The sequence below is a fragment of the Garra rufa genome, chromosome 25, assembly GCF_049309525.1.
Source record: "Garra rufa chromosome 25, GarRuf1.0, whole genome shotgun sequence".
In the NCBI taxonomy this organism is placed as follows: domain Eukaryota; kingdom Metazoa; phylum Chordata; class Actinopteri; order Cypriniformes; family Cyprinidae; genus Garra; species Garra rufa.
In genome coordinates, this window is record NC_133385.1 from 6,454,920 (window position 1) to 6,467,925 (window position 13,006).

The following is a 13,006-nucleotide window of genomic DNA, read 5'->3' on the forward strand; positions in this document are numbered from 1 at the left end:
ATGATGGTTCAGAGCGTGCATCATTTGATTTAGGTCGGGATTTCGAAGCTATTTCACAAATCATTTAGCAAATTGGATGATTCGCGATCCACGCTATGGGTCCCGATCTGAAGTGATGGCTCACGAATCATTATTCAGATCAGGATTTTAGAGTGTGGATCATGAATAATTTGATTCAGTTTGGGACTCCGGAGCATGAAGCGTGAATGATTTGATTCAGATTGGGACTTCGTAGCATGAAGCGTGAATGATTTGATTCAGATTGTAATGGAGTGGGTTCGCAAATCATTTGACTCAGATCTGGAATTTAAAGCACATATTGTCCTCATTGAGTCATTTGATTTAGATCGGAACAGAGTGGGTTCTCAAATGATTTGGTTTAGATAGGGACTTCGAAGACGTTTCGCAAATCATTTATTGAACTAGATGATTCGCAACACACGCTACGAGTCCAGATCTGAAATGATGGTTTGCGAATCATTATTCGGATAGGGACTTCGGAATGCGGATCATGAATAATTTGATTCAGTTAGAAACTTCGGGGCATGGATTGTGAATAATTTGATTCAGATCAGAACGGAGCGGGTTTGCAAATCTTTTGATTCAGATCGGGACTTCGGAGCGTGCATCACGAATCATTTGATTTAGTGCAGATTGTGAATAATTTGATTCAGATCAGAACTTCGAAGTGCAGAGTGTGAATTTTTTTGATTCAGATTAGAACTTCGAAGTGGGTTTGTGAATCTTCTGATTCAGATCAGAACTTGAATGATCAGAACTTTGAATGATCTTCATTAAAAGAAAAGGAAAGATCATCCTGGTTTTACGTTTCCTCAAACAAAAGTAGATTTTGGTGTGCAGTTTCTCACCTTTAGTGACATTATAGAGGATGACATTTCCTCTGTGGTGAGGAATGCAGCTCTCAAGGGTCGGACATTGAAGATGAAAACAGTTCACGCTGTCCTGTGTGGTGTTGAAATGAAACACAGCCAGGTTGCAGGAGACTGCGCATGCAATTCATAAGTTAATTTACAAAGTCCATTAACTTTCTGGTTGGTAAAGATTCTGAATAATACTTACAAATACAGATCTATGCATTTCTATTATACAGTGAAATCACATTATTTAATACACTTGTTTACATTTTTATTTTTAAGTCATAATGATATCGGGTAATTATAATATATGCATTTATTTTTACATGCATATATTTAATCATTATTATAATTAGGAAACAAAAACTCCAACATTTCAAACAACCTATAATACAATTATTTTCAATTATAATATTTACTATTAAAAGCATTGTACCTTAAAGCTTATTTAAGCTTTAAACTATAATAGTTTTGGCTCTAATGACAAATTGCTTGTGATATTCCTCATTTGGAAGTCGCTAACAGGATCTACTAAATTAATAAATGTAAATATTTGGGTATCTGTTTTATTTTAATCTTTTTTCTTTTCACAAAAATATGTTTTTGGGGTTTTTAAATGGTAAAACATTAGACATTATGTTCAAAATGAAGACAAAATGCCCGAATAACTTGTGAATTTGTTTGCAAATTGGTCTTTTCTCTTCATAACCATCACTTTTCTTCATTTTTGAAGCCTTAATTTGTTTTTAGTCAATGTATGAAGTCAGTTCTTATCAAGTTCACACAGCTGTAGAGAATAACATTAACTATCAACATGTTCAACTAACCACAAACAAACAATAGTGTCTTCATGTTTAACACGTTTATGCATTGTTTTATGAGGTGTAAAATCAATATAACGTTTTTTTGTGAAATGTTTTGTAAAGTGTGCTTGTGCTGTCTTTCCTTCAAATAAACAGACTAGCACTTAGTTTGATGTTTTATCTAATGCAATGGCATTCAGACAAGTATAAGTTTTAGATGCTACTTCAAATAGTCAATTCTTGATTTTAAAGCGTAAACTCACAGTTTCTTGTAAGACAGCAGGCTCTGCTGCATTTTAACGCAGACTCCTCCTGATAAAGCTTCAGGATGTGGGCTCCTCTGCGCTGAGACTCCTCGATGTCCACATACAGTCCGGGATATCTGCGGATCCAGCAGCTCTTATAGTAAGATGTCGGAGAGCAGCTGGAGTCCGAAGAGCAGATCAAACCCAGAATCCACAGCAAACTCCATGGAACGGTCATTGCGCGATTCGTTCGTCCTATCCGCGAGGCTGGAAAGTCAAGTCATGTTGTTTTTAAGCGCCCGTGGCGTGTCTGGCGCAGGTGAGCGGAACCTGCGCAGGTAACAGGTGTGTGGTGATATTGAACGCGCGTGAGGCGAGCGAGAACGCGCCAGAGTTTGGAGCACATTTATTCCGTCCTCTCTCTCACGAATAAATAACTGTGACTGCTCAAAAATCAATCACGTTTCTAAACAATAACGATATTACTACTTTTATATAAATACTTTTTTATATATGAACATATAAAATAACAAGTAGCGTGTGGACTTGAGCCTGACAAAAATGTAATTATTTTGTCTCCCTGCTGAAAAAAACAGCATATGCTAGTTACAGTAGGTATGTTTTGGTGCTGGGATGCTGGTTTTTTATCTGGTTTATGCTGGTCCTTTGCTGGTTTATGCTGGTCTTTTGCTGGTTTATGCTGGTCTTTGACCAGCAACATGACCAGCATAAACCAGCAAAGGGCCAACATAAACCAGCAAAGGGCCAGCATAAACCAGCAAAGGACCAGCTTAAACCAGCAAAGGACCAGCTTAAACCAGCAAAGGACCATCTTAAACCAGCAAAGGACCAGCTTAAACCAGCAAAGGGCCAGCAAAGGACCAGCTTAAACCAGCAAAGGGCCAGCATAAACCAGCAAAGGACCAGTTTCAACCTGCAAAGGACCAGCAAAGGGCCAGCATAAACCAGCAAAGGACCAGTTTCAACCTGCAAAGGACCAGCAAAGGGCCAGCATAAACCAGCAAAGGACCATCTTAAACCAGCAAAGGGCCAGCATAAATCAGCAAAGGACCATCTTAAACCAGCAAAGGACCAGCTTAAACCAGCAAAGGACCAGCTTAAACCAGCAAAGGGCCAGCATAAACCAGCAAAGGACCAGCTTAAACCAGCAAAGGGCCAGCATAAACCAGCAAAGGACCAGTTTCAACCAGCAAAGGACCAGCTTAAACCAGCAAAGGGCCAGCATAAACCAGCAAAGGACCAGCTTAAACCAGCAAAGGGCCAGCATAAACCAGCAAAGGACCAGCTTAAACCAGCAAAGGGCCAACATAAACCAGCAAAGGGTCAGCATAAACCAGCAAAGGGCCAGCATAAATCAGCAAAGGACCAGCTTAAACCAGCAAAGGGCCAACATAAACCAGCAAAGGGTCAGCATAAACCAGCAAAGGGCCAGCATAAATCAGCAAAGAGCCTGCATAAACCAGCAAAGGACCAGCATAAATCAGCAAAGGGCCAACATAAACCAGCAAAGGGCCAGCATAAACCAGCAAAGGACCAGCATAAACCAGCAAAGGGCCAGCATAAATCAGCAAAGGGCCTGCATAAACCAGCAAAGGACCAGCATAAATCAGCAAAGGGCCAGCATAAACCAGCAAAGGACCAGCATAAACCAGCAAAGGACCAGCATAAACCAGTTAAAACCAACATCCCAGCACCAAAACATACCTAACCAGCATCTGCTGTTTTTTTTTTCACGTAATATAATAAATACATTTTAGCTACATATGGAAATATGAAAAGTTTTATTTGTAAAAATTATACCTTTTTCGCTTATTTCTGTTAATTGTCATAAAACTAGCGAGCTAAGCCAGTAGTAGTATTGACAGTGTCGTGTAAACATGGCAGAAGATGCAAAAAGCGAACAAACAAGCCGAATCAATTGAGTGAGTCATTTACGCTGGAATTTCTCCGTTTGATTAAAACTCGTAACTTTGATTATTCAGTTCAAAAGATTCACTAGCAAAATCCACATCAAGCATTAATTTTTGAATTTCCACATCTTTTGTAATGATTTAAAAAAAACACGTTTATTGTTAGGTGAAAATGAGCTTTTCGAAACTCAGAAATGCCTTGCAAAATGATTCACTAGCTTTTTCGAAGTGCTCCAACTTTGGGGCGTGCATGGCAAATCATTTGATTTAGAACAGATATTCGGAGCAGGTTTGTGAATCATTTGATTCATTTTGGGACTTTGTGTATCCCAAATCATTTGATTCAGATCGACTTCGGAGCGCATATCCCAAATCATTCAATTTAGATCCACTTCGGAGCATGTATCGCAAATCATTTGATTTAGATCAGATGTTCAGAGTGGGTTTGTGAATCATTTGATTTAGATCCGGACTTCACGTGTCCCAAATCATTTGATTAAGATCGGGACTTCAGAGTGCGCATCGCGAATCATTTGATTCAGATTGGGACTTCAGAGTGCGCATCGCAAATCATTTGATTCAGATTGGGACTTCAGAGTGCGTATCGCGAATCTTTTGATTCAGATCGGGACTTCAGAGTGCGTATCGCGAATCTTTTGATTCAGATCGGGATTTCAGAGTGCGTATCACAAATCATTTAATTCAGATCGGGACTTTAGAGTGCGTACCGCAATTTTTTTGATTCAGTTCGGGTCTTCAGAGTGTGTATCGCGAATCGTTTGATTCAGATCGGGATTTCAGAGTGCGTATCACAAATCATTTGATTCAGATCGGGTTTTGAGAGTGCATATCATGAATCTTTTGATTCAGATCGGGACTTCAGAGTGCGTACTGCAATTTTTTTGATTCAGTTCGGGTCTTCAGAGTGCGCACCGCAATTTTTTTGATTCAGTTCGGGTCTTCAGAGTGTGTATCGCGAATCATTTGATTCAGATCGGGATTTCAGAGTGCGTATCACGAATCATTTGATTCAGATTGGGTTTTGAGAGTGCTTATCGCGAATCATTTGATTCAGATTGGGACTTCAGAGTGCGCATCGCAGATCATTTGATTCAGATTGGGACTTCAGAGTGCGTATCGCAAATCTTTTGATTCAGATCGGGATTTCAGAGTGCGTATCGCGGATCTTTTGATTCAGATCGGGACTTCAGAGTGCGTATCGCAAATCTTTTGATTCAGATCGGGATTTCAGAGTGCGCATCGCAGATCATTTGATTCAGATCGGGATTTCAGAGTGCGTATCGCGGATCTTTTGATTCAGATCGGGACTTCAGAGTGCGTATCGCGAATCTTTTGATTCAGTTCGGGACTTCAGAGTGCGTATCGCAAATCTTTTGATTCAGATCGGGACTTCAGAGTGCGTATCGCGAATCTTTTGATTCAGATCGGGACTTCAGAGTGCGTATCGCGAATCTTTTGATTCAGATCGGGACTTCAGAGTGCGTATCGCGAATCTTTTGATTCAGATCGGGACTTCAGAGTGCGTATCGTGAATCTTTTGATTCAGATCGGGACTTCAGAGTGCGTATCGCGAATCTTTTGATTCAGATCGGGACTTCAGAGTGCATATCGTGAATCTTTTAATTTAGATCGGGACTTCAGAGTGCGTACCGCAATTTTTTTGATTCAGATCGGGTCTTCAGAGTGTGTATCGCGAATCATTTGATTCAGATCGGGATTTCAGAGTGTGTATCGCGAATCATTTGATTCAGATCGGGATTTCAGAGTGCGTATCACGAATCATTTGATTCAGATCGGGTTTTGAGAGTGCATATCATGAATCTTTTGATTCAGATCGGGACTTCAGAGTGCGTATCGCAAATCTTTTGATTCAGATCGGGACTTCAGAGTGTGTATCACAAATCATTTGATTTAGATTCAAACTTCGGAGCAGGTTTGTGAATCTTTTGATTCAGATTGGAACTTCGAAGCTCAGATCGCAAACCATTTGATTCAGATTGGAGCTTTGGAATGTGTCAAATCTTTTTTTCTCATTTCTTTTTTATTAAACAGTACAAAACATCAAACCATTAAGGCAGTACAGTTTTAAAGACAAGAAAGAAAGAAAGAAAGAAAGAAAGAAAGAAAGAAAGAAAGAAAGAAAGAAAGAAAGAAAGAAAGAAAGCATACACAAATACAAAAATCCCTTTAAAAAAATCCCTTTCACTGCTTTAGGATTAACAGAACTTCGGATAGTTTTCATATTCTTGTCTAGATCAACTTTGAATAAAGAAAAGAGAGATTTAGAGCCAGCTTTTTGTTAGAAAACACAAATTAATTTAGTTATATATTCTTATATTCTCTTTTGAGTAGTCAAACAGCCTAAAGCCTTGCCCTGTGGAACACCAGCGGCTCTTTGTTCCTCAAATGAGAAGTGTTCGATTCATTCTGGAGAAATCAGAGAGGATTATTCCAGCTGAATCACAGGAGCTGATACAATGTTCCCCATCTGTTTGTGTGTGTTACAACCGCAAGTTTGCCAAAAGAGACTTGGATCAGGTAGCCGAGTAGCTTTCACACTCCATTTTCCAAAATACAGCAGATCTATGAATCCTGCAAACACTGGCTGCAGAATGAACGCTCAGAGCCAAGGCTGAAGTTGTTGCGCCGGGATCAGTGTGGAGTTTGCCAGGTCAGGCAGAGCATTTTGCACTGAGAAGGCCTAATCCAACCCAAGGGAGCGGGTGAATTTTAAGGGCAACTGTGTAGTTTGACAGAAACATTGGCTGTGGGTACTGAAAAGACTTCACAGATTAGAAGTAGTGTCAATTCTTGGCATTATTAGGAATTCTGATACCTTTATTCTGACATTTATGTTGGCTTCTTCCTGTGCATTATAGGTTAGAATCCAGTCAGGAGCCTGGAGTTAAGATAATTTAGTAAATGCTGTGTTAGAATGCTAATATTTTCACAGTGTTAGTATAGTAATATATGTCAATGAATAATATTATTATATTTTAGAATGTTTAAACTGAATGAAATTACATTGTGCGACGTGCAGTAGCAACGTTTCAACCACTAGATGGCGCAGGAGCCTCTTCAAACTCAAGCTTCACGCTGATTGGCTGATGCCTTCTAAACCAGAGACAGCAGACAGTATTCATCTGTATAGGATAGAAATCAAGAAGTTAAATATTAATATTTTTCATGAAAATATTAATTCTGTGTCTCCTATAGTCTTCGACTGAAATCATTTATTTATTTAAAAAAACAAACAAAAATATATTTTTATATATATTTATGACCCTGCAAAAAACAATTGATCACTGACTCAACATTTTTTTGTAGTATAACAATAAATAAAATATTAAGAAAATAATAAAGAAATATATCGTAAAATATTCAAAATATATAATAAAATAATAAGATATGATCAATGCATTTGTTGCTTCATCAAAAAACATATACTGTAGTATAATAAAAATAATAATCCACACAAATAATAAAATAAATTATTTAATAAAATAATAGCAATGCATTTGTTGCTTGGTTTTGTAGTATAAAAATAATAATAATACGTAACTAACTAAATGAATAATAAAATAAATCTATAATAAAATTAGAAAATCCATTTGTTGCTTGATTTTGTAGTATAATAATAATAATAATAATAATAATAATAGATAGATAGATAATTAAATAAATAATTAAATAAATCTATAATAAAATAGTAAAATAATAGTAATGCATTTGTTGCTTTATTTTGTGGTATAATAATAATAATAATAATAATAATAATAATAATAAAACGTTAATATAAATTAAAATAATAGCAATGCATTAGTTGCTTCATCAAAAAATGTGTTGTGTAATATAATAATAAATTAATATAGGCTAAATAAAAATAAATATTATCAATGCATTTGCTGCTTTATTAAAAAACATGGCTATTTTGAATATAGCTGTTAATAAACTTGCTAAATTGTAGTAATAATACATTAATAACTAAATAATAAAATAAATCAATAATAAAATTAGAAAATCCATTTGTTGTTTGATTTTGTAGTAAAATAATAATTATAATTATATATATATATATATATATATATAAAATTATAATGATAAAATAAATATTAAAATAAATATATAATAAAATAGTTAATAATAAAACTGCATTTGTTGCTTGATTTTGTAGTATAATTATAATAATATAAATAATATATATAAAATTAGTATTATAATTAATAGTAATTATAATGAATAATATCAAAAATAAATAGTAAAATACTTATAAAAATAGTAAAATAATATCAATGCATTTGCTGCTTGATTTGGTAAAAACGAAAAAATTTAATTAAATTAAATAACTAAATAAATAAATAATAAAAAAACTATAATAAAATAGTAAAATAATAGTAATGCATTTATTGCTTTATTTTGTGGTATAATAAAAATGAAATATTAATAAATATATAATAAAATAATAGCAATGCATTATTTGCTTCATCAAATAAATGGTTGTGTAATATAATAATAAAATAAATAAATAAATAAATAATAAATATTATAAATGCATTCGTTGCTTCATTAAAAAAACATGGCTATTTTGAATAGAGCTGTTAATAAACTTGCTAAATCTTAGTACTTTAAACATAAGTAAAACTATTTTTTTTATAGTAGAACTAGAAATTAAAACAAATGTATGAGCACTAGAAAGAACAAAATAACTTCAAATCAGTTTCAAGGGATAACACACGCTCTTTATTCCAAATATCAGACTGTTTCTGACTGCCTAATTCTGCTGTCAGCTAAAATACACAGTTACATGTCTGTTTTATACGAGCCCTTGCTTTGGAGAAAAGCCCCAAATCGTCCGGCTTCCCTCTTTCACGTTAGACTGTTTTAAGTTTAAATTTAAGTTTTCCACATTCAAGAATATGGCTGATAAATACAATGTAGCAACTCTACAAAAAAACACATCACTTAAACATTCAGTACTCAAGTGTTGTTTGGCGTCCACGTTTGTCCTGACACATGAAGAAAAACTGCTGCTTGTCCACCTTTGGTTTGTAAAAAATCTGTGATCATCACTCCCATACTAACAAACACTAACACAAACACTTTAGGGGCTAAAATGAGATGAAATGGAAAAAAAACAACAACCAACTTTCTCATGCATTTCGTCCTGCTATTACAGTTCTCGTTATACAAAAGAAGAAATTCAAATGTCATGACATTCAGATTTGCTTTTCTGGCAGATTCTCTGCTTGTGCCTCTGAGCAGTAGTAGTACTAGAGAGTCATTAGCCCGGCGTGTCCGCGGCACCCATGCAGAAGAAGCGCAGAAGAGTGGGCTGCGTCCAGGAGGGGGCGCTATGGCGCTGTGGCGTCTGTAGTGTAGATCAATGACCTGTGGAGCGGTCGCTCTCAGTCTTTGACTAGTCTGTAGATGTGATGCTGGGCTCCGTGTTCACTGGTGGACACTTCAAACACGTACGCGATGCAAAGCAAGGTTTCCAGAGTGTCTCTGTTGGTCACCACCTATGACACAACCAGATACATCCAAAGAGTGTTTAGTCAATGAACAGCACTTAATGCAACACTTTTCTGAGCTTTTCATATAAAATCAGCATATTAGAATGATTTCTGAAGGATCATGTGACACTTAAGACTGAGTAATGATGCTGAAAAATCACAAAAATAACTTACATTTTAAAATATGTTCAAATAGAAAACAGTTATTTTAAATTGTAATAATATTTCCCAATATTGCAGTTTACATGCAGAATTGATGGGCAAAAGAGACTATTATAGTATATCAAGTACATATTTTATTGTACATAATTATTTTATTTCAAACATTTACTTTAAGTTTTACAAGGGTGTTTTAGTGCTACGTTAAAAAAAAATCTAAGATTACGAGTTTAAAGTCGCAACATTTCGAGAATAAGGTCGAAATATTACGAGAATAAAGTCTGAATACTACAAGAATAAAGTTGAAATACTACGAGAATATTGTAAAAATGCTACGAGAATAAAGTCGAAATATTACGAGAATAAAGTTGAAATACTACAAGAATAAAGTCGAAATACTACGAGAACAAAGTTGAAATATTACGAGAATAAAGTTGAAATACTACAAGAATAAAGTCGAAATACTCAGAGAATAAAGTTGAAATACTACAAGAATAAAGTCGAAATACTCAGAGAATAAAGTTGAAATACTACGAGAATAAAGTCTAAATACTACAAGAATAAAGTCAGAATGTATGAAATACTACGAGAATAAAGTCGAAATGTATAAATACTACGAGAATAAAGTCAAAATACTACAAGAATAAAGTCGGAATGTATGAAATACTAGACTTTATTACGAGAATAAAGTCAAAATACTACGAGAATAAAGTTGAAATACTCAGAGAATAAAGTTGAAATACTACAAGAATAAAGTCGAAATATTCAGAGAATAAAGTTGAAATACTACAAGAATAAAGTCGAAATACTCAGAGAATAAAGTTGAAATACTACGAGAATAAAGTCTAAATACTACAAGAATAAAGTCGGAATGTATGAAATACTACGAGAATAAAGTCGAAATTATACGAGAATAAAGCAGAAATATTATGAGAATAAAGTCGAAATACTACGAGAATAAAGTCGAAATACTACAAGAATAAAGTCGAAATACTCAGAGAATAAAGTCGAAATACTCAGAGAATAAAGTTGAAATACTGAGAATAAAGTCGAAATATTACGAGAATAAAATCGAAATACAACGAGAATAAAATCAAAATACAATGAGAATAAAATCAAAATACAACGACAATAAAGTCGGAATACTACGAGAATAAAATCGAAATACAACGAGAATAAAATCAAAATACAACGAGAATAAAATCAAAATACAACGACAATAAAGTCGAAATATTACGAGAATAAAATCGAAATACAACGAGAATAAAATCAAAATATAATGAGAATAAAGTCAAAATACTATGAAAATAAAATCGAAATACAACAAGAATAAAATCAAAATACAATGAGAATAAAATCAAAATACAACGACAATAAAGTCGAAATACTACGAGAATAAAATCAAAATACAACGAGAATAAAGTCGAAATACTATTAGAATAAAATCAAAATACAACGAGAATTAAATCAAAATACTACAAGAATAAAGTCGAAATACTACGAGAATAAAGTCGGAATACTACGAGAATAAAGTCGGAATACTAAGAGAATGAAGTCGGAATACTACGAGAATAAAGTCGGAATACTGCGAGAATGAAGTCGGACTACTACGAGAAAAAAGTCGGAATACTACGAGAATGAAGTCGGACTACTACGAGAAAAAAGTCGGAATACTACGAGAATAAAGTCGGAATACTACGAGAATGAAGTCGGAATACTACGAGAATAAAGTCGAAATAAAATGAGAATAAAGTCAAAATACTACGAGAATAAAGTCAGAATACTACGAGAATAAAATCGAAATACAATGAGAATAAAATCTAATTACAACAAGAATAAAGTCGGAATACTGCGAGAATAAAGTCGAAATACTCCTAGAATAAAGTCGGAATGCTAAGAGAATAAAGTCGAAATACAATGAGAATAAAATCAAATTACAACGAGAATAAAGTCGGAATACTGTGAGAATAAAGTTGAAATACTACAAGAATAAAGTCGAAATACTACGAGAATAAAGTCGGAATACTACGAGAATAAAGTCGGAATACTAAGAGAATGAAGTCGGAATACTACGAGAATGAAGTCGGAATACTACGAGAATGAAGTCGGACTACTACGAGAAAAAAGTCGGAATACTACGAGAATAAAGTCGGAATACTGCGAGAATGAAGTCGGAATACTACGAGAAAAAAGTCGGAATACTACGAGAATGAAGTCGGACTACTACGAGAAAAAAGTCGGAATACTGCGATAATGAAGTCGGAATACTACGAGAAAAAAGTCGGAATACTACGAGAATGAAGTCGGAATACTACGAGAATAAAGTCGGAATACTAAGAGAATGAAGTCGGAATACTACGAGAATAAAGTCGGAATACTGCGAGAATGAAGTCGGACTACTACGAGAAAAAAGTCGGAATACTACGAGAATGAAGTCGGACTACTACGAGAAAAAAGTCGGAATACTACGAGAATAAAGTCGGAATACTACGAGAATGAAGTCGGAATACTACGAGAATAAAGTCGAAATACAATGAGAATAAAGTCAAAATACTACGAGAATAAAGTCAGAATACTACGAGAATAAAATCGAAATACAATGAGAATAAAATCTAATTACAACAAGAATAAAGTCGGAATACTGCGAGAATAAAGTCGAAATACTCCTAGAATAAAGTCGGAATGCTAAGAGAATAAAGTCGAAATACAATGAGAATAAAATCAAATTACAACGAGAATAAAGTCGCAATACTGTGAGAATAAAGTTGAAATACTACAAGAATAAAGTCGAAATACTACGAGAATAAAGTCGGAATACTACGAGAATAAAGTCGGAATACTAAGAGAATGAAGTCGGAATACTACGAGAATAAAGTCGGAATACTGCGAGAATGAAGTCGGACTACTACGAGAAAAAAGTCGGAATACTACGAGAATGAAGTCGGACTACTACGAGAAAAAAGTCGGAATACTACGAGAATAAAGTCGGAATACTGCGAGAATGAAGTCGGAATACTACGAGAAAAAAGTCGGAATACTACGAGAATGAAGTCGGACTACTACGAGAAAAAAGTCGGAATACTACGAGAATAAAGTCGGAATACTACGAGAATGAAGTCGGAATACTACGAGAATAAAGTCGGAATACTGCGATAATGAAGTCGGAATACTACGAGAAAAAAGTCGGAATACTACGAGAATGAAGTCGGAATACTACGAGAATAAAGTTGGAATACTACAAGAATGAGGTCGGAATACTACGAGAAAAAAGTCGGAATACTACGAGAATAAAATCGAAATACAATGAGAATAAAATCAAAATACAACGAGAATAAAATCGGAATACTACGAGAATAAAATCGAAATACAATGAGAATAAAATAAAAATATAACGAGAATAAAGTCGGAATACTATGACAATAAAATCAAAATACAATGAGAATAAAATCAAAATACAGC

The 13,006-nt window shown here is 34.6% G+C and overlaps 1 protein-coding gene across 1 annotated transcript in view; it reads right to left on the reverse strand.

Moving 5' to 3' along the window:
- Nucleotides 1-8,605: 8,605 nt before the first annotated feature.
- Nucleotides 8,606-13,006, reverse strand: part of LOC141301684 (transcriptional enhancer factor TEF-3-like) — a 54,904-nt gene continuing 50,503 nt past the window's right edge. Inside the window, exon 11 of the mRNA XM_073831875.1 lies at nucleotides 8,606-9,394. Within this exon, the coding sequence (XP_073687976.1) occupies nucleotides 9,281-9,394 (114 nt within the window). The 3' untranslated portion in view covers nucleotides 8,606-9,280. The remainder of the gene's footprint in view (nucleotides 9,395-13,006) is intronic.